Source organism: Chelonoidis abingdonii, chromosome 8 (assembly GCF_003597395.2).
Source record: "Chelonoidis abingdonii isolate Lonesome George chromosome 8, CheloAbing_2.0, whole genome shotgun sequence".
NCBI classification, from domain to species: domain Eukaryota; kingdom Metazoa; phylum Chordata; order Testudines; family Testudinidae; genus Chelonoidis; species Chelonoidis abingdonii.
Window position 1 is genome coordinate 50,205,923 of NC_133776.1, and position 25,776 is coordinate 50,231,698.

The 25,776-nt window shown below is 44.6% G+C and overlaps 1 protein-coding gene and 1 long non-coding RNA gene across 6 annotated transcripts in view; one reads left to right on the top strand and one right to left on the bottom strand.

Moving 5' to 3' along the window:
* STAG1 (STAG1 cohesin complex component) overlaps window positions 1-20,700 on the top strand; it is a 352,185-nt gene extending 331,485 nt beyond the window's left edge. For all 3 annotated transcript variants that reach the window (XM_075068598.1, XM_032778796.2, XM_032778798.2), the window contains 5 exons: window positions 2,583-2,754; window positions 3,738-3,848; window positions 16,518-16,632; window positions 18,283-18,363; window positions 18,455-20,700. In XM_075068598.1, the coding sequence (XP_074924699.1) occupies window positions 2,583-2,754; window positions 3,738-3,848; window positions 16,518-16,632; window positions 18,283-18,363; window positions 18,455-18,478 (503 nt within the window). In that variant the 3' untranslated portion in view covers window positions 18,479-20,700. The remainder of the gene's footprint in view (window positions 1-2,582; window positions 2,755-3,737; window positions 3,849-16,517; window positions 16,633-18,282; window positions 18,364-18,454) is intronic.
* LOC116823888 (uncharacterized) lies at window positions 51-16,203 on the bottom strand. 3 transcript variants are annotated; one of them, XR_012656386.1, is made up of 4 exons: window positions 4,943-6,342; window positions 2,144-2,223; window positions 1,875-2,058; window positions 51-326 (listed from the first exon to the last, which is right to left on the bottom strand). It is a non-coding gene; the product is annotated as an uncharacterized LOC116823888 (long non-coding RNA). The 3 variants fall into 3 exon arrangements; XR_012656385.1 differs by lacking the exons at window positions 51-326; window positions 4,943-6,342 and adding an exon at window positions 15,067-16,203 and having other exon boundaries at window positions 1,544-2,058; XR_004373531.2 differs by lacking the exon at window positions 51-326 and having other exon boundaries at window positions 1,544-2,058.
* Window positions 20,701-25,776: the final 5,076 nt, after the last annotated feature.

The following is a 25,776-nucleotide window of genomic DNA, read 5'->3' on the forward strand; positions in this document are numbered from 1 at the left end:
TTAATCCTTTCCAAATTGCAACTGAGGGCATGTCTATATTTACCGGGGATCAGTGCTGCTGCAATCTATGCACCAGGGGTTGATTTAGTGGGTCTAGGGAAGACCTGCTAAATTGACCGCAGATTGCTCTCCCATCAACTCTGGTACTCCACCGGAACGAGAAGAGTAACGTAAGTCAACAGGAGACACTCGCCTGTCGATGCAGTGTAGGGTAGACACCGCAGTAAGTCAACTCCAGCTATGTTATTCACGTAGATGGAGTTGCGGAACTTAAGTCGACTTACCCTTGTAGTGTAGACAAGGCCTAAAAATCCATTGGGAGCATGCTAGGGTAGAAGAAAATCATTACAAGCTGACCCTTGAAAGAGACAAGAAAGAGTAGAAATAACAAGCCAATTTTATCATAGCAATTGACTAATAGCAGGTCACCACAGGATTCGGTATTGAAGTATTGAATACTAGGATCCAATACTAGGATTAATGAGCCAGAAAAGTTGCTGGGGACCAAGGCCAGGCAGGGAGTGTGGGCTGCGATGGGGAGGAGATGCAGTGGGAGGTGAGTGGGGTTGCAGGCTGAGGATGCAGGGGGTAGGACGGTGGTGTGGAGTACAGAGGACAAAGTGCAGGACTTGGCTGGGGCAGCCTGGTGTGGGCTGGGCCAGTGTTTGGGGGCCAAGGTGCAGAGACTCTGATTTTGCCCTGTGGAAAGGAGCCTGCCAACTCCTGTGCTAGGGGGATGGGCTTCCAAGCTGCCCATTCACCTGGGCTCAATGCGCTGGAAGCTGTCCTCAGACGATGCCCATGTCCCTGTGTGGCTGAGCAGGGGCTTGCTCCCCTTTAGAGCCCTGGACACCTGGTACCAACCTCCCTGGAAAGGGTACACGTTGGGGTCTCTCCAACCCAGCTGTATGAAGTTTGGGGGTGGGGGTAGTAGCATCAGGGAAGACACTAGGGGTCCAAGACCAACTTTTAAGGAGGTGGGACGGGGCGGCACACTGATGTTTTGCCTAGGGCAGCAGATCAGATTGAGTGGCCTCTGCCAGTGATTAGGCAGTTGGACCTTGGGGTCTCAGCTCAGGATGTGTTAGAGGATCCCAGACGGGGTAGTGGCTGGAGTCTGTTCAGGCACTGGAGTCTTAAAGAACATTGATTCAATTTGGATTGCCTCACAGCAGTCTGGTGAGTATCCAACAGGGGGAGCTCAGCCAGATCTAGGACAAGTGTAGCCAACAGTCTGGTCAAGAGTCTATATATGGTTGATACTCAACACAAATCTGCTCTCTGTATGGATTTCCACTAGCATTACTTAATGCCCAAAGGAAGTCAAGCACAAAGGAGGAACTGAAAGAAACTATGAGATAAATTTGAATGGCGGAGGTGCTCCGAGTGCATTTGTGTTAGGGTAAATTCAGGAGCAAGCAGGCAACAGTTAACCCCAAAAAGAAAAAAGCATGAGAAAAATGACAAAATCCAAAGGGATCTCCCTTCCCCTCCATCCTTTCCTAATCCCTCTCATTGCTTACTTTTCCTTTCCCCCATCTTGTCTTTCTCCTCTAATCCCTCCGCCTGCCCCAGCAATCTTATCCCATTTCCTGATCGCCGTTGCTCACGCTGTAATCATCTCCCTCGTCTTTCTTCTCAATCTCTCCCTTCCCTGTGGTTCGTTCTCTTCGCAGTACAAGCAAGCATCCTTTAGTCTCTCCCATGTTAAAAAAACTCATAGTTGATTCTGGTTGCATCTCCAGCTACCACCCCATCTTCCTTCTTCCGTTCATTCGTAGGCTCATTGAACACTCTGTCTGCAATTGCTGTCTGGAGTTCTTTTCCTCCACTTCCATTGTAAACAGAGACTCTCCTTTCTAGCTTCTACTCACTCCTCTCCCACCAAAGTCTCTGATGACCCATCGTTGGCCAGATCTCCATCCTTATCTTGTGCTCCTCCTCATCTGTTTGTTATATCCACATGTTGTCTTTCATGTTATAAATTGATTGTAAACTCTTTAGGGTTGGAACCATCTTTGCTCTCTGTATGTTCAGCATCTGGTTCTCTAGGCACCACTGTAATACAAATATTTATGATTGATTATTGTTGTTGTTGTTAATTAAAATACCTGCTTTGAGGTTGAAATGTTGTTGGGAATACCTGGTAGTTCAAAGAAGGGGGGTGAATCTTGTTCCTAATTCTTCTTTGGCATAAGGAGTTGGGATCCTTCCTCCTGAGTACTAATACAAAATTAAATTAGATCTGGAAATTAAAATTCTTGGGGATTAATCCAGATTAATTCATCACCCAGTTGCCTATTTATGGTGTAAAATACTGAATTTGTAAACTTATAGTTTTGCAGAATTTGCTCTAACTGAGGTAGTGAACTGTATCAAAATGTACTAGTGGATGAATACATAAATCCAAGTCTTCAGTTAGCACTATGTATGTGTTCTAAAGCTATACTCTATGCAATATGTGCTGCCAATAAATATCCTGTTTAAAAGTTGGCCTGAATAAGTTATGAATCATAGTAATATTGTGCTAAATAAATTCACTATCTCAAGTAACTAGCTAAATGTAATTTGTATTTTTATAGATGAGAGTCTGGAAGGGTCATGGCTAAACAGGAATGACACCATTCAAACTCCAGGGGCTCTGCAAACACCACAGCTCACTTCAACTGTATTGAGAGAGAACACTAGACAAATGGGAGAGCAGATTCAAGAGCATGAGTCAGAACATGGATCTGAACAAGATTTTTTACACAAGTATGTACCAAGATGTTATGCTCAAATGTGTTGTGCTGAACAAGAAACACATGCTAAACAAAACAGTTGGGATAGCAGTAGCAGTTATACAACATGTTTATGGTTTTACATTTGCAGCGTATATTTTGGAGAAAAAAAATCTCTTGCCTGGTAATTCCATGGGTTAGCCTGGTATAAATTGTGTCAAATGAAAATATCATTTTTAGATTCTCAGAAAACAAACTATGTTAAAACAATGATAGAAAGGGCATATCCATAATTTAGGGGGGAAATATATTACAAGGATGCTGAAATTATCCAATGCAATAACAATACAATTATTTTAAGGGATTTTAGTGTCTGTGGCCCCCAATTAGTTTTAACTGATTTTTAAAGACATGAGATTTTTCTTTTATTTTTTCACCACCATAGAGCAGCGTTAAGGTTATTTGGGTGCCCTAACTGCATTGTCATAACTTGAAAAATGTTTGAATTTCTTTTAAGTTTATCTTAAAAGCTCTTTTCCTGAGTTTATAATGCTTGTTTGAAGGATAATTATAACATGCCTGTAACTTATTTTATCCTAAATTACAGATCTTAACTCCAACTTTTTGTAGTTTTTCTGGGAATTTCCTTGGTTATCTTAATTTAAAAGTTCATACATGAACACTGAACAAGAAACTGTGAGAATGCTACTATGTGATATTTCTAAAACTTTGAAGATATGTAATATCAGCCATACATTTTGTTTGTTTTAACTTTTATAGGCAAATTTACTGGTATGCTCTGGCTGCATAATATCATTCTGGAGCAAAGCAGCCAGGCCATACTAGCCAGTGAAACTGAGTTTACAAGAACTTTGTTTTGCCAGTATAGTGCAAAGCAGCCAAAGTATACTGTCTTGAAGTTGGCCCGAGAAGAAACTTACTGACGTGGCATCTAAAAATAATAAATACAAAATCAGTGTTGTGACTGAGTTAGTAATGCTGCTCTGTATGTGTTAGTCCCCAGATGCAGATATCTTGGTTGGGCCAGCAGAAGCTAGAAGATTTAAATCGAAAGGACAGGACAGGAATGAATTACATGAAAGGGAGAAGTGGTGTAAGACATGCAGTGTAAGTGTTCAAACCACCAAAGATCCTTTTCGTGATGAGTAATTGAATCAGTGAATCTGTTAATGATGGACTTAACCCTGCCCTATGTAGCTGCTATTTTATTAGGGTTTGTAAAACATTTTATCTCTCTTAATACAAGCACACTAACAGCTTTATGAAGTTATGATGTGCATCAGCAGAGGGAGTGTGGCCTAAGGTTTGGCGCTCAGCTCTGCAAGACATTGATTGCTCTGGCCCCATCCATCAAAGCATTTTAAGCATAAGAGTACTCCCACCAAAGTCAGTGCGACCACTCATTTCAATAATCATTTGCTGAAGTGCTTTGCTGGATTGGGGCCTACGTGTCTAGCACCTTACAAGATCAAGCCATTAATGCTCAGGCCTGGGAACCAGTTTTGGGTTCTATTCCCGGAATTTCTGGTGATTTACGGTGAGACCTTGAGCAATCACAAGACCTCTCTGTACATGCTTGTCCTATTGTAAAATGAAACTATTACCACTTGCCTGCCCTGGAGGGTTGTTGTAAGGTTTAATGCTTCAAGTAGCATCCCTATGAGTGTTTCACTTCCAGTGTGCATGCACCTCTTGAGCCCTTGATCAGAGATTTTCAGTTAGCAGTGTCTATTTGACTCGCCTATACCTCCTGGTACCAGACACCAAGCCTATACAGCTCTCAGTCACCTCATCCTGAGATAGACCCTTAGTTGTGCACCTTGAGCGTGCCTTGGCTTTTCTTTTTTCTGTACTTGTTAAGATAGTTAGTATTGTCAGTTGTTAGTACAGTTATATTAGTTAGATAAGCATTGAGAGGATTGTGTTTTTTCTCCTCTTTTCCCTTCAGGAGGCTTGTTTTTCCTAGCAGGGCATGCCTGGCTCGCCAGGCTTCAAATGCTGCCTCTCCTGTCAAGAGGTTATACCTGTAAGGACAGCCACTCTAAATGTGTCTGTTTGTTGGGGGGGGTCCCACATCTCCAAGAAGTGCAACCTCTGCCTGGCCCTCAAGTCCAGGGCAAAGAAGAATAGGGAGATTAAACTCTCACTATTGATGATGGAATGCAGCCATAGGCCAGCTTCTGAGTCACTCCTCCACATACCTATCTCTCAACTGATCCAGTGCCCTTTCAGCCTCAGCACAGGCTTCCCCTAAGAAGGTGAAGACTTTGGAGGCTTCATTGAAGACTTCTAAAAAGAGGAATGCAGAGTCTCACATTAAGGAGCCAGCTCTGAAAAAGCCCAGGAGAGTTCTACAGAGAGATTTACAGTCTCCAAAGCCTCAACCTCTTGACTTGGTACCACTGAGTTGGAGGACTTCTCCTCTGGTACTGTGGAGGTAGTGAAGTCCCAAAGCTTAAAGGACAGACATGGCTCCCATAGGACCTCAGTGCCCTCTAGCATCAAGGAGGGAAAAGATACTGGACTGGCACCATCAAGCTCAGACCAGCTGTTGGTACCTATGTATTTGTCACCAACCAAGCATCTACTTCAGTACACTCACCATCAGTGGTATTGTCAACTTCAGCAACTGTGTGCTCAGCTACTGCATCGGTAGTGATCCCCTACTTGGTACCACAAACATTCAGTTGCACAAAGGATCCCTCTCTAATGGATGAACCAAAGTCCCTGCTCTTTATGGGTACCAAGTCTCTCTCAGTACGAAGATCTCAGTCTCCTGATCACCTTCCTCTGGTAATGCAGGACACTGCACCATTTTCTGAGAGTGCTCCTCCATTGGATGAGATGGAGGAGGATGAAGGAGACTTCCAGTCAGTCTCCTCTATTTCTGTTCAGGGTTCTCCAGCATATCCCTTCAGGAACTTACTCTCTGACAGTCACAGGGAAGATCATTATCAAGCGTGGTAGAACCAACCCTGTATGCCATCTCCACTTCCACATGAGTCTTGCCTTGGGCATACTTGGATCCTGGGGCTGCCTATTGGAAACAATTGGCTTGACCACCAGTACCATTTTATAGGGAGGCCAGAGTTATACAGCCTTCTCCTCCCCAACCAGTCCCCTCAATACCACAAGAGGAGACGTTTGAGAAACAAGAAGCCGGGGCACATAAGAAGACCACCACTCAAACACCTATTTCATCCTCTTCAGTTGAACCAGTTGCCTCCACCATCATCCATGGCTGATGATTTTCAGCAATTTTAAGATTTCATAAAGCGGGTAGCTGACTCTCTTCAGATTCTACTCAAAGAGTTCAAGGATTCACAGCACAAACTGTTGGATATCATGTAGTCAGCAACACCCTCTAGAGTGGCATTACCCATCAGTGAGGCACTCCTAGATATAGCTGAGACTGTGTGGCAGACACCTGCCACTATTCTGCCTTCGTGTAAACAGGTGGATAAGATGTATTATGTCCCCCTTAAAGATTCTGATTTTTTTGTTCTCCCACCTGCACTTGACTCCCTATTGGTGGATGTGGTAAATGAGCATGGTAGGCAGCACTTCTCTAAGTCCACTGTATATGACAAAGACTAGAAAAGACTGGATCTCTTTGGATGAAAGTCCTGTGCATCAGCAGTCCTACAATTCAGGATCGCAAACTATCAGGCAGTTGTGGCCAAATATAATTTTACAAATTCACAGCTCTTATTGAACATCTGCCACAGTAATATAGGGAGCAATTCCAGTCCATCATCTCTGAAGGCCAATTATTGGCCAGAACTCCTCTTCAAGCATCCTTAGATGCTGCAGACACTGCTGCCAGGTCCATCTCCATGATGGAGTTATGTGCACGGCATCATGGCTTCAACTCTTGGAGTTTCAGAGAGACGTGCAGAACACTTTGGAGAACCTCCCCTTCATGGTTGTAAACTTCTCAGAGACCACAGATGAGTACTTGCACACACTGAAGGATTCTAGGGCTACTTTACAATCCCTGGGCATATATACACCTACAAATAGGAAAAGGTTTAGTAAGTCACAGACTTCCCAGAGATTGTGTCCTGCTCTGTTTTCTGGATTCCATAGAGCTTCCAAACTGCCAAGGAAAAGACGCAGATTCATAGAAAGAGGGCTGCCCAACTACCCTCCACAACCACCTAGTCCAAGGGTCTCAAACACGCAGCCCATGAGGTTATTTCTGTGGCCCGCGAGCTCCTCGCAGTCCTCCTCTCCCTCCCCCAGCGTTTACCTAGAGCAGCTCTGGCCCGGTGCCTGAAGCAACAGCAACACACACACTCCTGTGCTCTTGCCCCTCCACGTTCCAGCTGTTTCCCGGAGCAGCGCGGGGGCAGGGCAGGCAGGCAGGGAGTGCCAGGTGTGCGCCGGGCCAGAGCCTGCCCCCTGAACACCTCCTGCAGCCAAACCCCTGCCCTGAGCCCTTTGCTGCACCCCAACCCCTTGGCACACTCCAACCCACTGCCCTGAGCCCCCTGCCACACCCGTCACCCCTCCTGCACCCCACACCCCAACTCCCTGCCCTGAGCCTCCTGCCACACCCCTCCTACACTCCGACCCCCTTCCCTGACCCCCTGCTGCACTCCTCATCCCTCCTGCACCCCACACCCCAACTCCCTGCCCTGAGCCTCCTGCCACACCACTCCTACACTCCGACCCCCTGCCGCACCCCTCATCCCTCCTGCACCCTACACCCCAACTCCCTGCCCTGAGCCCCTGCCACACCCCACACCCCTCCTGCACCCCCTGGGGGCAGGGAGAGGGCGGAGTTGGGGTGGGGATTTTGGGGAGGGTGGAGGAGGAGGGGTCAGTAATGCAGCCCTCGGGCCAATGTACTAGTCCTCATGTGGCCCTCGTGGTCATTTGAGTTTGAGACCTCTGACCTAGTCATCCTTGAAGCAACAGTTTAGATGGTTGGTCAAGAGTTTGAATCTTCCCTCACATCTGATTTTACAGCTGCTCCCATTGCCCCCCTTTACTCCCCTTTGGAAGACCAACTTTGCCTATTTCCAACATGCTTGGGAGAGGATCACTACAGGCAAGTGGGTCATAGAGGTCATAACATCAGGTCATACCATGCATTTTATATCACTCCCCACCTTGCATCCCTCTTCAGCATCCCCCTCTTGAGCTTTTGAAGTGACAAGAAGTGAATTCTCTCCTTCAGTTAGGAGCAGTAGAGCCAATCCCTCCACCTCACAAGGGCAAGGGATTTTACCCAAAGTATTTCCTTGTGCCAAAGAAGGACAGAGGGTGGGAACCCTCTTAGATCTAAGACTTCTGAACATATTCATAAAGTCTCAAAGGTTCAAAATGGTGACTCTGCAAGTTATAATTCTTAGAGTGATGGTCCCTATTTATTCCACTAAGGGTTATACTCAGGCGCCAGGTGTCTGAAGCTGGAGATTTTAGAAGTGGTAGCGTCAGTTGATCCGTGCATGCACCCTTGTTCTGTCTCATAGTTTTGTCAGAGGTGATGAAGAGCAGGGAGGACCAACTTTGCCCTCAGTTCCTTCTTACTGCTGCATGGCCCGAGTCGGAGCCTCTGCTGTTCTTTTGTCTCTTGTGATGCACTTTCGAAAACACATGCTTGTATATAGTTAGTATTTTTGTTTTTTTTACAGTAGTTTAATGTTAGTAGTAGTTTTTAGGATTTTTACAAACATTGGGGTGCCGTTTACTGTTCTGCTTTCCCCATCACCCTCCCCAGCACACACATCTGGGTATTGGATTATGCCAAAGACATTGGGGTTCAAGATCTGTGCCTCTGGCCCTCGCTTGTTCTTGGTCAGTGATGAGCACCAACATTGCCTTTACTGATTGGGAGAAGCCCACATTGCATCCAGGTGCAGTATCTGCCTCTCCTTCCCAAGCCTTTACTTCCCCACCTGGGAAGGCTGGTCTGTACCTAAGAAGCACCTCATGGAGGTCACCATGAGGCCACAGTCAGATCCAGGCTGGGGAACCCTCGCCCTGTACAATGGCCTGAGTGATCTAGACGCACACCTCCTACCGCAAAGATCCAGTCTGGTTCCACTAGTACCAGTGCTATGGATCCCATCCTGGGGCCTAGTCATCAGGCAAGAAAGCATATGCATAAGCATGGCAGTAAATCTTCCTCCAGGCCCAAGAAAGAAACCGCACTGTCCACAACTTCCAGCCACAGAGAAGCAGCATGTTCCAAGGCTCACAAGCACAGCAATCACTCACACACACAATGCCAGACCCACCAATTCTGTCCACCAAGTCATATATCCATTCCAGATCAGCACCACTGAAGTCAAGGGAACCCTCAGTCCTCTGTTCCAGCTCTGGTTCTGACTGCGGAGTGTGTACCGTTGACATTGGAATTGGCTCCCAAGCCTCATGAACTCTTTGCCTTGGAGGAGGTGACATCTTCAGGTGCAGTCTCCATCTAAGGGGGTATGCTGTCCTATCTTGGACTTACCTCCTTCAGATCATGTTCCTGCCTGCTCCCTTACATCTCCTGCAGTTCCAACGGTACTGCCATTGGAACCAGGCTCTGACTTTTCAGCATCAGAGGGCTCTGATAAAGCGCAGGATCTGCCCCTCCTATACCGTCAATATGACTAGCCGAAGGTTCCGCCAACTCAGTGGCAGTGCTCTCTCTTTCTCCAGCAAAGGAATCATTGGTACCCCAGTCCTGGGACCCTTCCGCAGCAACTATTGGCTCCAAGCGCAAGTTCTACAGCCTGCCACTGACACAGCGTTTCAGAATTCCTCAATTCTTCCATCAGTGGCCCTATGAGCATCCTTGCATTGATAGAATATCCAACGGCCCCATCCTCTTTCTTCATTGTCATAGCCTTCATTATCTCCTACGCAGTCTTTGCAGAAGCAATATTTCTGAGTGCATCTAGAGAGCTGCTAACCAACTTGCCTCATGACATATACCCGACCCACCCCCTTTGGGGGGCATCTAGCACTCTTTTTATCAGCTTGGAGCATGATAATAATGGACAAGTGGGTCCTGGATGTCATTTAACGTGGCTATACAATCGAGTTCACAATGCTGCCTTATCCACATCCCTCACCCTGGCCCTGCCTCAGAAGCCACTCTAATGACAGTATCCTCATCTTAGAAGTGGACTCCATACTCCAAAGGGGGGCAATAGAACCAGTGCCTGTGGCCTATCAAAGCACAGGATTCTGTTCCATGTATTTCCTGGTTCCCAAGAAGAAGGGCAGGCTGATCTTAGACCTCTGTGGTCTGAACCACTTCCTGCGCAAGCCAAAGTTTTGTATGGTCACCCTAGCAGCCATCATATCTTCACTAGAAAAAGACATCTGGTTTAGGCTCTCGTTATGCAGGATGCTTACTTTCATGTAGATATCCATCCTACCCACAGACGTTTCTTGATATTCATGGCAGGCCCTTGACACTTCGAGTACAGGATTCTGCTGTTCGACTCACTACTGCACCACAGGTCTTCACCAAAGTTTTCTTTGTAGTGGCAGCCCACCTCTAACATCAAAGGGTCCTTCTATTCCCTTATCTCGATGACTGGCTGCTAGCAGCGTGATCCAAATTGGAGGTTCAAGCCTCAACCTCTGTGCTGCTCATACTCCTCTCCTTCTAGGTGGTGAGCATAACTATTGAAAAATTGACTTTGGTACCCTCTCAGTCCCTAGAATTCATTGGGGCCTGCATCGATGCAGTCTTCGCGCACACCTGTCTACCAGAGGACAGATTCCAGATCCTCCAAGAGTTTATTGACAAGGTGGTCTCCATTCCTTCTGTTCTGGCCAGGGCTTGCCTTTCCTTTCTTGACCTTCACTCATCTTCGCTTTCACTGCCTGCAGCTGTGGCTCCAGAGGGCCTATTCTCCCACCCACCATACCAAAGATTTCCTACAGACAATACCACCCAACGTCTTCTCCTCCCCAGGTCAGGTCTGCACCGGGATACTGTTCCTTCCATCCTCTTTGAACATGATACTCATTATTGATGCGTCACTTGCTGGATTGGGCACCCACATGGGCAATCACATGACATGGGACTTGGACTGTTCAAGAATCCTGGATGCACATCAACATCCTAGAACTTCGGGCCACGCATTTCTCCTATCCATTCACTCCTGTCATGTTCTCATCATGTCAGACAACACTACTGCCATTTACATCATCAAGAAACAAGGGGGCACAAGGTCGCCAGCACATTGTGCAGAAGCAGTTAATTTTGGGGCTTGGTGCATTACCCACAAGATCCTGTTGTCGGCAGCATATCTTCCCAGGACTCCAAACATAACTGTGGACTCTCTCAGCAGGAAATCTTGTCCGATCATGAATAGGAACTCAACAACACCATGGTTGCGTACATTTTCGACCGCTGGGAGACTCTGACCAGAGACCTCTACACCTCCCATGCCAATAGCAAATGCACACAGTACTGCTCTGGGTGGAGGTGGAGGGGTTGGCACCCTCTCCCAAGGTGATGCCCTAGTCATACACTGGTTGGAATAGATCAATTATGCCTTTCTTCCACTACTGCTCCTGCCATGTGTCCGACACAAGATCCAACAGTGGCTATTGTGATCGCCCTATTTTGACCTCACCAGTTCTGGGTTCCCCTCTTTCACTGTATGTCAGTGCATCCCCCACTTCTGTTGGCAGCTTCCCTGGAACTCCCCACACATGATGGCGGCAAGATCAGATATCCTGACCAACAGAATTTCACCTATGAGCTTGATTTTTGGGTGGACATCTTCACTAGACCATTACAAGACATCCTCTCGAGTAGCAGAAAAGAGCCAGTAAAGTGGTCCTATAGGACTAAGTGGAAGCATTTCACCTCATAGGCCCAGCAGAGGGGTCTTGCCTCTGAGGGTGTAGACATTCCTCTTATTCTGGACGACCTCCTGTCCCTGAAGGCATCAGGACTTGCTCTCAACTCCATCAAGGTGCATATAGTCACTACTTATGCCTTACATCACCACCACCGCCCATGGAGGGGCAGTCTGTCTGTACACACCCCTTAACTACCAGGTTTTGGAAGGGCCTCCTACACATTTATCCACCTGTTCAACCCATTGCTTCCCAATGGGACATTAATCTTGTCCTCTTGGTGTTGATCAAATCACCATTTGAACCTATGGCCTCCTGCTCCCTGTCTGTCCTTTCCATGAAGGTCGTCTTCCTGGTAGCTATTACCTCCATGAGAAGAGTAGGCGAAGAGGGGGCCATGATGGCAGACCCCCCACTTTACCATGTTCCATAAGGACAAAGTTTCACTGCGCTTGCACCCCAAGTTTCTGCCAAAGGTTGTATCCTGCTTTCATCTCAACCATCCCATACACTTATCTGCTTTCGTTCTGAAGCCTCACACCTCAACAGAAGAACGGCACCTTCACTCCCTCAATATCCACAGAGTCCTGGCCTTCTACTCGCAGAGGACAAGATAATTCAGGAAGTCCCCTAGACTGTTTATTGCTCAAGTGGAAAAGATTAAGGGGCAAACGATCGCCACTCAAAGGATCTCTAAGTGGGTTTCGGGGTGCATTACACTCTATCAGTTGTCAGGACTGTCTCCAGCCCTTGGGGTATGAGCACACTCCATAAGGGCACAAGCATCAACTACAGCCGTGCTTCATGGCATGCCACTTACACACATATGTAGGGGGGCCATATGGAGTTCAGTACGTACCTTCTCTTCCCATTACACTTTAGTATGAAACTACAACGGATGCCTCATTTGGCACAGCTCTTTTCTGTTCCACAGTTCCATCGTCTTCCTCATACCCTTGTCCTAACTAGGTATTGCTTGTTAATCACCCTCAGTGGAATACAATACGAACCATCTTTCAAAGTGTGACAAAGTTCCTCCTCTACCTTGGTGGGTCCTGCGCTTCTTGCTCACCTCAGTTATCTTCCCCACAGTCTGGGTCAACTCCTCCTGTGTCTGATCAGGAGTTGGGAGGTTTGGGGGGAACCTGGGCCCACCCTCTACTCCGGGTTCCAGCCCAGGGCCCTGTGGATTGCACCTGTCTATAGTACCTCCTGTAACAGCTACATGACAGCTACAACTCCCTGGGCTACTTCCCCATGGCCTCCTCCAAACACCTTCTTTATCCTCACCACAGGATCTTCCTCCTGATGTCTGATAATGCTTGTCTCCTAAATCCTCCAGCAGTACACTCTCTCACTCTCAGCTCCTTGCCTTCTTGCTCCCAGCTCCTCACTCGCACTCCTTCTCCTCTGGCTCCTCCCTGCCTGACTGGGGTGAGCTCCTTTTTAAACCCAGGTGCCCTAATTAGCCTGCCCTGATTGGCTGCAGGTGTTCTAATTAAAGTAGCTATTTCCACTGCCTTCTAGAAAGGTCTTAATTGGCTCCAGGTGCCTTGATTAACCTGGAGCAACTGCCATTTGGTTGCCATGGTCCTAGGGATTTGTTTAGCCTGGGGCTAACATACCTGTTTCTCAGTACTTTACTGTAGCCATCTGGCCTTGCCCCATCACACAAAGAAGAAGAGGTGGTTACTTTACTGTAACTGGAGGTTCTTCAAGATGTGTGGTCCCTATCTGTATTTCAGTCCCTCTCACCTTCCCCTCTGCTGCGAATCTGTTCCATTTGCAGTTGAGAAGGAACTGAGGATGTGGTTGGTCCTTCCCGCCCTTTATCACCTCAGACAAAACCATAAGGCAGAGCAAGGGTGTTTGCAGACCCTACTGCTTTTAAAATCTCCGGCTCTGGACTTATGGCACATGTTTATAACACTCAATGCATAACAAATAGAGACCACACATCTCGAAGAACCTCCAGTTACAGGTAAGTAACCTCCTTTTTTTCCACTAGTGAAAGGGAATTGGTTATCAACCCTCAAACTACAAGATACCTATTTTTGTACAACAATACACCCATCACACAGGAATTATGTACACTTAATTATAGGCCAGAATCATTTACAGTATCAAGTGCTCTCTTTTGGTCTTTCCTCGGCCCCAAGGTTGTTCTCAAAGCTCTTGGTGGTAGTGGCTGCTTACCTCCAACAAAAAGCAATCCTAGTCTTTCTGTACCTCAACAACTGGCTACTCAAGGGCTATTTTTGTGAAGCAGTGCTATCTTTCACCCAGATAGCACTTGCTCTGTTCCAGGAGTTGGGTCTGCAGCTTAATGTAGAAACATACTTATTAACCCCAGTACAGAAGATAGAGTTTATAGGGGTACATTTAAACTCATTAACAGCCTGACATTACCTTCCCTTAGACAGATTTGTAACTTTGTCAGCTCTGGTGTAGGCAATTCAAGGAGCCTTTGGACCACAATAAGGAACTGTCGAGCTCCTGGGACGCAGGGCACCTTATACCTTTTTGATCAATCACTCAAGGCTACACCTCTGCTGCTTCCAGGATTGGCTCAGAGACAACTTGTATAGACAGGTGATGGTTCCCCTACAAGTGAAGAAATCCCTAGACTGGTGGAAGGATCAACTCAGTCTCTGTGCAGGTGTTCCTTTCTGTCACTGAAATCCATCAGTGACTTTAACAGACATATCACTTCTGGAATGGGGAGCCTACCTTAGTACTCTCACAACTCAGGCAGATGGACAACTCAGGAAACCAGTCTCCACATCAATCTATTGAAGATCAGGGCTGTCAGGAGGGTTTGCCTTCATTTCTTACCCTTCGTCAAGGGTGAATCAATCAGGGTCATGACAGACAATGTATTCTGCATAGTCTATATTAACAGCAGGGAGAAGCAAGATCCCTCTCCCTGTGTGCCAAAGCTATGAAACTATGGAACTAGTGCATAACTTATCAGATCCAAATTTCAGCAATCTACCTCCCAAGTTTTCAGAACACCACAGCCAATGTCCTCAGAAGGCATTTCGCACAGGACTGTGAAGGGGAGCTAGACACCAAAGTTCTCCACAGCATATTCCAAAGATGGTGGATCTCTTGGCCACCTCCAGAAACAGGAAGTGCCCTCTCTTCTGCTCAAGAGTGGGTGTGGGCCACCAGTCCCTGGGAAATAACTTTCTTCTGTCTTAGAAGAAAGTGTTCTATGTGTTTGCTCCATTGCCACTGATATTAAACTTCATGAACAGGATGAGACAGGACAGAGCCAAAGTTATCCTAATAGTGCCAACCTGGCCAAGACAAGCTTGATTCTTTTACCTATTTCACCTAGCACCCAACCATAATTCAGACTTCCAGCCATTCCTCATCTCTAGTCGAAGGATGCCAGTCGCATTTTTCGTCCCAATCTAGTGGTTCTCCACCTTAGGGTATGGTGGAAGTACAACAGGTGTTACTGAATAGTAGAAAGAGGTCAACCTGTGCTATTTACCTGCAGAAATGGAAGAGATTCTTCCACTGATGTTGTCCTCACTGCCTCCTGCCTGAGTCGAAGACACTTTGTCATCCTGGATTTATCTGTTGGATCTGAAGAAATCAGGGTTATCAGTTAGTTTGATTAAGGTTCATCTGGCCATAATATCAGCCTTTCATCCTCTGGTAGAAGGATTCTCCATTTTTGCTCACCCTGTATCTACGTTTATTAAGAGCTTGGGGAATCTCTATGCCCAGATTAGGGACTCCACCGCAACCTGGGACCCTCAACTTGCTATTTTGTGACAGTCATTTGAATCTATGGCAATCAGTTCTCTGTTCCTTTTATCTATGAAGACAGCCTTTTAGGGAGCCATCATGTCAGCCAGTAATGTCAAGGAGATTGGTGCCTTGGTGACTCTTTGCAGGAATCTTATTTTCATACCCTGCATGTTAGAAAAGCTTTGGCTTTCTACGTAGATAGGACCAAGCAATTTAGAAAGTCACTTAGGCACTTCATCTCCTTCATGGATAGATCCAAGGGGTTTAGATCTCTCCTCAGAGACTATCAGGATGGATATCTCAGTGTATTCTCACTTGCCATGATGCTGCAGGCATTCATCCCTCCCAAAGGTGATAGCACATGGCACCAGATCACAGGTAACATCTACAGCATTATTTAAGAATGTTCAGAATCTGAAATATGTAGGGTGGCTACATGAGCTTCAATACATATATTTTTGAATATCAACCCTGATCCATGCCACCAGTTTTGATACTATCTTCAGTTCTGCACTCACTTTCTAAACTCCTTGCTCCGTCTGGGGATATTGCTCAGAAGTCACCTGAAGCGGAGCACCCATAGGAATACTACTACTTGAAGAAGAGGCAGTTACTCACTGTGTGCAGAAACTGCAATTCTTCAAAATGTGTCCCCCGATGAGTGCTCCACTACCACCCTCCTTCCCCTTTGTTTAGACTGTTCTCTATGGGACATTTGGGTGAAGAAGAAACTGAGGGTGATTCACCCACATGCCACTATATAGTCTCAGTGTTCAGCATGAGGTGGCAAAGTGCGCATGTGTGCGCCGAACAGAAACTGCTAACTGAAAATCTTCAATCAAGGACTAAAGAGGCACAGGTGCACCTGAAGTGGAGGGACACATGTCAAAGAACCACAGTTACTGCAGAAGGTGAGTAACCTCTTCTTCAATGTTTGCAATGCACTTATAGAGGACTTTTTACCTTAGTCTTTCTAAGGGTGCTAAGTTATTTTGACATCTGAGATCTCCATTCAGTTGATAACATGATAATGGGTTATTTTTGTTTCCAGCCAACAGTATTAATGTGCAGCCCAAAGAGTGGAAGGCTGGTTGTTTGTAATTAAAAATTAAAAAAAAAAAGGAGAAAACAAAGCCATGTTGCGAAGTATTAAATGTCTTGACAAAGTTTTTTCTCTTTAATGATCAGACGGGGTCTAATGGAGGATGATGCTGAGCCCATCTTTGAAGATGTAATGATGTCCTCACGAGGTCAGCTAGAGGATATGAATGAGGAATTTGAAGACACCATGGTCATTGATCTGGTCAGTAAGGCCTGAGTATTAATAACAAGTTTTAAATGGGTCGGGATAGTTAGAGGGTAAGAAACTACAAAATCAGCTTCTAAAAATGGTCTGCCTGCCTTCCAGTTTTTTGAGCACCTGATTGAGGGAGGAGATTGGAGGGCCATCAACTGTAAGTGCGGACCCCACTGATCCCCTAATCATAGAAACACAGGAACTGTTATTCAGCCACAGCTCCTTCCAGTGTAATGTGCTATTCTAGGTAGTAACAAGTACCCAGTGCTTGAAGAAGGTTAAAAAAGCTCACCATAATACATCTCGCCAGTTGTGAGAACATTCTTTCCTAATAGGAGATCTGCTTATACCCCAAAGCATGAGATATAATTTCCCTTGTATTATTGTGATGGGTGGCTAATTATTCATAGTAGTAGCAGTACGAGTGCCTCAGTCGTACAAATAGTCTTTTTTTAAATCCAGTAACTGCGTTTGCCTCAGTGACCTCTTGTCACAGTACTGGCTGGCTATGTACCGCCTAGTATTCTCTTTTACTGATTCTGAATTTACTGTCATTTTAATTTTGAATGTGGTTGATTCGTATTATGCAAAATGAGGAAAAGGAAGGACGGATCAGCTTTCACTGTACATTTACATACCTCAGCCAAGCTCCTCTTATCCTATCCATCCTAAATAATCGTAGGTCACATTTTCAATCTTGGGTGTTTGAAGTTACATGTCTAACTTTGAGCAGTCAATGTGTTGTAAGGTTGGGTCCTAAGAGCTCTGCTTTTCTGCAGGGATGTCATTAACAACTTAGTTGCTGCCTCAGAAGGCTTAGCAGCTGTTAGCACTCCTAGCATCGTGCAAGGTTGTTTTTTTAAATCACTTTTTTGTGGGTAATCCAATAAGAGAGGAAACAAAGGGTTTGATCCAGGTCCCATTCAGGTCAGTTGAAAACTCCCATTGACTTGAATAGCCCAAAGGGAACAAATATTCCCTAACACAGACTACACTGTATTGAGGCCTTTTTCAAAAGTCTGATTTATTTACTATAGTTGCACTCCAATTTCAAAGCTGGACTGGCATGCGAGAAAGGTAAATCTTAGATGTGAAGAGTACCAGAGAGTTTCATGAAATCCAGTCTATGGCCCTGATTCTGGAAAGCATCCCTATTCAGGAAGAGCACATAAGCAAGTGCTTAAAATTAAGCACATGCTTAAATCAGATTGGAAACAACTGGAGTTAAGCACATACTTGAAGGTAAGTGTGTGCTTAAGTACCTGCCTGCATTGGGGCCTATATTAGGCCTGGTCTAAGCTTAGTAGTTAGGTCAACATAGCTATGGAGCCCCAGGGTATGAAAAATTCATACCCCTAAGCACTGTAGCTATCCCACCCTAACCTCTGGTGAAGACGCAGCGAGACTGATTGAAGAATTCACTACAGTGCCATAGCTGTGCTGCAGTAGTGCCTATAGGGTAGACGTGGTTTTAGTATCTAGAAATCCTTGCCAAACCCACCTCACCAGAAGAAACCACTAACATGCTTCTGTATATTATATGTGTCCTGTACATACATTTATTTTATGTGACATGAACATAGTATGTTACTCTAAATGAGGAACTATTCTTACTTCAATATAGAAAGCAATTCAATAAATGACTTCTTCTTCCAGCCACCTTCAAGAAACCGACGAGAACGAGCTGAATTGAGGCCGGACTTCTTTGACTCTGCAGCTATCATTGAGGATGATTCAGTAAGACTTTATTTAGCATTGTTTGCCATTTGTTTGAGGTTTTTTTATTTTACCTCCAAAGTTAACTGATGTTTTTTAATCATTTTTCTAGGGATTTGGAATGCCTATGTTCTGAAGTCTGGGGAAGACGTTTTACAAATTTGGAACTCTATTGTTTAGAGCTAGAGGCCTATATACTGTGATAGCTTGTATGAAAACCACATTTTTGATGTGATATGGTTTGATTTTTAACCAAATGAATAAGGTCAATCCCATTTTGTAGTGAAAGAGAAGAGGACCTTCTTAATGATACAAAGGATTGTTGGCCAATCCAATCACCTCAGAAAGGCTGACCTAAAAGAATCATTTGTATCCCTGTTCTTGACTGTCCTTATACAGATGTTTTTTTTCATGATGGGAAGGGAGTTTTAAATTGTTAAGACAGCTGTCAAAATAAACACTGTTCTACACGTGTTTTCTGAAAACATTGAATGAAAACAAAAAACTTTTTAACTTTATTTTTCTGCTGTACAATTTAAAACTGTTTTAACATTTGCCTTTTTATGTTTTAAAAGCTAGCCATTTTTATTAAATCTATGCCTGTCAGCGACTGACTAGCAATGATGCTATAAGCAGGTCATCCTGGCTGCAGAAATGTGTTTTTAAACACACTGGATTTGATTAACAGTATGGTATGTGTATATCCTCTCATAGGCATTGAAAAGAGCAGAACACTCTTACAAAAGAAGTTAGAATTCTAATGAAGTGCATCTCTGCCAAAAAAGTCAGATTCTGATATGATAAACCCAGATTTTATACTCTTGAGAAGATTTATTTTTATTTATAATGGGGCATAAAATAAGAGATGTCCATGAAGCCACTTTTCCAACAGATGCTGTGTAACATTCATTTTATATAGCACTAGGGGACACAAAAACAGTACATTTTCTATTGGTACTTGCTCTGTGCATTTTTAGCAACTTATACCAGCAAATAAAGTATTCTCAGTAAAACACACAAATGGTTCTCAAGTAGTCACTTTGCTGTTTTTACTACCTATTTCGTGCCCTGCCAATCCAAGGTACATAAACAGCAACTTTCCTATATAAAATAGATCAAGGGGGGTGGGGGAAAGGAATCGCTTTAGCATTCTAAAAGCAATTTTAACTGTACCATATAAAAATGTCTACTTTCCATGCCGCAAATACCCTTTTGTGCTATTTTTGTAAATTAATTTTGCCAGTTAGAAGTACTGTATGTGCTGCATAGAAATTTGTGCTTAGATGGTGAAGTTCTTAAGCTTACAATGGAATACAGCTACATTTTCAGTGTTAACTGTGCATATTAAGAGTAATTCTTTGAAAAATACAGTTTTTCAAAAAAGTAAAGAAAACCCAAAAAGTTCTCAGCTAATTCATTGTAATAAGAGATTTTCAGTGTCTTCAATGATTTGGAATCTCATTATGCTTAGATTTTATGACTCTGCCTAGTAGCTGCTACTGTAGTTTAAAACTGGCCTGATACTCAGAGGTGCTGAGCACCCACAACTTCCACAGACTAAAGCACCTCTGAAAATTAGCACCAAAACATTTATCTTCCTTTCTGAGTTTGAATGTTAGCATTTGAGATACAAAGCATATTGACCCACTTCAAGCACAGCAGGTTTAGAGTTGCTTTTATTAGCAACTGCAAAGTTATCATGGAGCTTTCTCTTTTACAAAGTCATTTGGAAAAACAACATGTACACCTAGTACTTACCTTTGGGGAAGGAAAAACGACTAGTGTAAGAACAAATCATTCTTTTCATTCTTTTAACAGCTGAGATTTTTCTCAATGTGTACAGTTCTCAGAAAGACTTGTTGCCAAAAATGTTTAATTTGGTAATTCAGCCATTTCTCAAGTGTAGATGGGTGACTATTGCAACAGCCTCTGAGGTTGCTGGATCATTTCTTTATAACTAGGGTGCAGGTTACCCTCAGGGGGTACAGGGTGGGCAGGAATGGCTGCATTATCATGTCAGCACTGTAGTTCTGTGAGCATAGTAGCTGAATAAATGCTGCATGGTTTGAGTCATATTCACAGACAAACCTCGTGCTTCACAGTCCTCTGTGTGGAAAATTGAACCCTGAGTTATAGATTGTTGACTACTGTATAACACAACAAAGATCACTTGGATGGCCCCTCCAATGGTTTCCAGTTCAGTTTGCAGTCAATAGGTTTTTTGTATTAAGAGTGTCTCCTTGATTGGTTTTGCTAGTAATTCTGTAAATTGTACATTTACAATATGAGGTTTTTTTTCCTTTTTGTACAATTTAAAACTGATGCTTCACCTTTCCTTTAATAAACTATTCAAAGTCATGTGTGTGTGGTGAGCATCCTCTTCGCCATACATCATTTTAAAATAGCATCTGGCCAGTCATCGCAGAACATTCCCAAAGTTAAGATTGAAAGGCAGCTTTCCCTTTAAGCTCCAAATCTCTTTCCAGACTCCATGTGGCTATTGCTCATGCTCAGGTCTCAGGGTAAAGGAGATTTGTGTTTATTTGTTGTTTGCAGTAAATCTGATGAGAATTTTGAACTATTACAGGCTTTCACATTAGAGAACAGCAATGTCTTTGCCATGAATCAAAGACACATTTCAGGTGAATTTTACACTCCTTCCACTTGAGCTTTAAGTAACCATGCAGGTAGAGTACAGGAATGATTCAGAAATAAAAAGGTTTAACATTCCAATAGGCTGGAGTTTGTGCTAAAGATTTACAGATTCACCAAGGTGACTACTGTCTCTTCCACTGCTACTGAGAGTCTGAAAATCTGGGATGACTTTCACCAATGCCAGCTGTGAATGTACTCGCTTCTACAGTGTCAGGGAGAACTTTTTGAGGTATCTGCTGTTACTGGTTCTCAAAGATAATTGGTTGAACTGGTGAAGATGCAGTGTGGACCAAGGGGTAGTGCACTGAGCTAAGATTCCAGGGACCTGCATTTTGTTCTAGGTCTACCATTAGCAGGTTGGGTGATCTTGCTCATGTTGCATCACCTCTCTGGCCTGGATCTACAAAGGGACTTGGACATTGCAATACTACGCAGCATGCTGCCTAGCAAATCACAGGAACACCACTGCAGTCCACATAGCCTGAGCTAGGCTCCTAGGCTCCCTATACAATAAGTAGGGAGAGATAGGAGCCTTAGAATGTGATCCACAAAAGCCAGCACACGGGGCAGGGAGCTGCCTGAGCTGGCCAGTGGGAGATGATGATAAGGATACATGGTAAGCCTCGTCCTTCTCATGGAGAGAGGCACCTATCTCTGCTAGTGAGTCACAAATGGAAACAAGCTACTTGGAGTCAGGCAGCTTAGGCACATGAGCATTTCTTGTGGGAATGAGTTAAGCACCTGCCTCATTCTACACACACGGGAGGCGAAGGTGGGGAGGAGGTGGTACCCACCTTATACCTTTTAACCCAGTGATTTAGAGCACTGGCCTGGGATGTGCAAGACCCACGGTCAATTCCCCCTCTCTGCCAAAGGAGAGGTGAAAGAATTGGAACAGACAGCTGTCTCTCAGGAGGATGTTCTAACCACTGAGCTCTGGATGGTTCTGATGTGGAGGACATTTCTCACTTGTCTCTTCCATTTATGATGTTCCAGTTTTGATAAATAATGATGGGAGCATGGTGACTGAGCCCAGTGTCTTCCACCTCCTAGGTGAGTACCCTAACCACTGGACTATAGGGTCATTCTCTCTTCCTTGCTTTCTGACCTGGTGGGAGGTAAAAGTTGGGAAACTGAGTCACAAATCCACCCAATTTAGGCTTAATCAATTTTCCTATTTATAAATTTCAAACAGAATTATTGTCACGTATGGTGTCTGCACATACATTTATGTCAGATATATAGGGCACTACCAAATTCACAGCCATGAAAAACGCATCACGGACCGTGAAATGTGGTCTCCCCCCATGAAATCTGGTCTTTTGTGTGCTTTTACTCTATACTATACAGATTTCACAGTGAGACCAATGATTCTCAAATTGGGGATCCTGACCCAAAAGGGAATCGCAGGGGGGTCGCAAGGTTATTTTCGGGGAGGGTCACAATATTGCCATCGTTGCGTCTGCTCTGCCTTCAGAGCTAGGCAGCTGGAGAGCAACAGCTGTTGGCTGGGCGTCCAGCTCTGAAGGCAGTGTGCCACCAGCAGCAGTGCAGAACAAAGGGTTGCAATACCATACCATGCCTTCTTACTTCTGTGCTGATGCTGCCACAAGCAGCAGCGCAGAAGTAAGGGTAGCAATACTGCAATCCCTGCTACAATAACCTTGCAACTTCTTCCCCGCCACCCCCCCACTCCTTTTTGGGTCAGGATCCCTACAATTACAACACTGATATTTCAGATTTAAATAGCTGAAATCATGAAATTTTATTATTTTTTAAAAACTTATGACTGTGAAATTGACCAAAAATGGACCATGAATTTGGTAGGCCCCTACAGATGAATAATAACAGCCCAAGTTACCACATTCCAGGTGCGACATTCCGCAATACAATCCAGACTAGTGGGGGGCTGTGTCATCCCTGAACTTGGAAAAGGAGGGGGGGAATCTCTGGGGTATTTGTCCCTCCTTTTTCTACTTTCAGTCCCTCTCTTGAAAAACATTTCCAGCTGAGATCCAGGAGACAAAAAGTCTATGTAGAAGAATGTTCCCTGCTCATTTTTTTTTTCTTGTTCAATTTTCCTTTGTTCTCCGTCTCTGCTTGATGATCTTGTTTACTGCTTAAATGCAAATTAAGGCAAGCACACATTCCTTAATTTATTTAGGATAGACCTGACTTCTGCTTGGGCAGAGCTGTGGGGTTTGGAATATGTGTTGTTAACATCAGAGAGGGAAGACTTGTAACTTCACATACAATGTTGCCACATGTATTTTACCAGGACAATATTGATCAGCAAATTAAGAATTTTCAAATGATACCTTACAAGTCATACTTTATACAGAGATTATTACAACAGCATGTAGGGTGTGAATACAGAGGTACAGTCCATCTCACCTCACTCCCTTAAAAAGCTGCAGTAGGATTAGCTGTTGGCTGACCTGGAGGCAGCAGGTCAGGACCCTCTTTCCTGGACACGGCATCTTCCACCATCGTTTCTTTTCTCTTTATATACACAGTTTGCATATCAGTGTCTGAAGCATCTATACACAGTTCAGACACTTCGTCAAAAGCTAGACCAGCGAGAAAAAGCTTGCCAGACAAGATTTTTCTTTACCTTATCAAAACCCTCTTGACATGTCTTTGTCCATACTACTTTGTTAGGCTCAGTCTTTTTATATAGATCTGTGATTGCTGATATAATGTCATTAAGTCCACACAAACTTTCTGTAATAGTCTACCAGTCCTATGAAAAATTGGACCTGATTTTTAGTTTGGGATTGCAGACCAATTTACAGTGCCTTCAACTTTCATGGGATCTGGGGATATTTGACGTTCACTACCTAGTGTCCCAAATAAGGAATTCTGGCTGCCCCAGTTTTACGCGTAGAGGATTTTATGGTTAGGCCTGCCTTTTTGAGCTTTGACAGCACAATTTCCAAATGTTTTTTGTGATCAGACCAAGTGTTGCTAAACACTGCAATGTTGCTGACATATGCCCTTGCAAAATTCTGAAAATCATTTCACATTTGGTTGACCAGCCTCTGAAAAGTGGCTCCTGCATTAACTAAACAAAATGGCAACATTTTGAACTCAGAGTCCCATATCAGTGATGAAAGCAAATTTTTTCTGTGCTTCCTTATCTAAAGGAATTTGCCAGTAACCCCTAGTTAAATTCAAAGAGCTGAGATATTTGGCTTTGCTCAAAATGTCCTGTCTGTCATCAGTTCTAAGCCTGGGGCGTACATCTGGTACTGTGACAAGACTGAATTTTCTATAATTAACACAAAGCTTTACAGTGTTATCTTTCTTAAGGACCATGCCAACAGGTAATGCCCAATAGCTGTCAGACTCTTTAATTACTTCCAGGTCTAACATGTTTTGAACTTCTGAACGAATTTGTTCCTGCATCTTGCCAGTGGCACTGTAGGGTCGGCTGGGAAGTGGCTGTGTCCTTCTGTAATGATTTTATGAGTCAACAAGTGTATCCCCCAGCATGTCTTTTAACTCTCTTCTGAACCTTTGTACATATTAAATTACTGGTTCTCCGTCTGCCTCAGTGTTAGAGCTACTGCCTCAGGATATCTGGTGGCAAAATCCACCACCACCAATATATATTTCTTCCCCCTTTGGGTGGTATGTGGCAAATGGCCCACACTGTACATTGCTACTCTCAGAAATTCCTCTTGGACAACAGGCAACGAGTGTAGAGGAAGTTTCTCCGCATGTTCCAGTCAGAGCTTCTACTTTCATCTCTCTGTGATGCATAAAAAAACAAAAAAGCCAGTTTTTAACATTGCACATAGTATAATAGACCCAGGCCAGTTGAAACAGCGGAGTAGTAGAAGGGAGATATACTGGCCAGTGGATAAGCAGTTTTCTGTTCCCTAAGTGACCAGAGCAGGGGCTGCTCCAGGCTAATGAGAATACCTGACTCCAATTAACCTGCTAAGAATCAGGTGAGGCTGTTAAGCACTTGACTCTAATTAAGGCCCCTCTGATGCTATAAAAGGGCTTACTCCAGTCAGGCCAGAGGGAGCCAGAGGAGAGGAAGTGCATGCAAGAAACTGGGAGCAAGAGGCATGCAAGAAGCTGAGAGTGAGTAGACATACTGCTGGAGGACTGAGAAGTACAAGCATTATCAGACATCAGGAGGAAGGTCAGATGGTGAGGACAAAGAAGGTGTTGGGAGGAGGCCATGGGGAAGTAGCCCATGGAGCTGTAGCTGTCGCACAGCTGTATCAGGAGGCACTCTAGAACGCTGCAGTCCACAGGGCCCTGGGCTGGAACCCGGAGTAGAGGGCAGGCCCAAGTTCCCCCCAGACCTCCCAACTCCTGATCAATCACAGGAGGAATTGACCTGGACTGTGGTTTCTACCAGAGGGGAAGGTCTCTGGGCTGTTTCCTGACCCACAGGGTAAATCTGTGAGGCAAGCGAATCCACCAATAAGCGCAGGATCCACCAAGGTAGAGGAGGAACTTTGTCACAATAGTTAATTTTTGTTGTTGTTTTACTGTAGTTTTAGTGGTAGTTGTTTTAGGACTTTGGGATGTCTTTTTTGATGGTCCTCTTCCGCTTCCTCACCCCCAGTCTCCCCCACACACACACATATACACCTGGGTTCTGGATTATGCCTAAGATGCCGGGGATCAAGATCTGCACTTCCTGCCCGTGCTCATTCTTGGTCAATGCTGCTTTTACTGCTTGAGAGAAGCCCACATTGCATCCAGGTGCAGTATCTGCCTCTCCTTCCCAAGCCGTACCTGGGAAGGCCTGGCTCT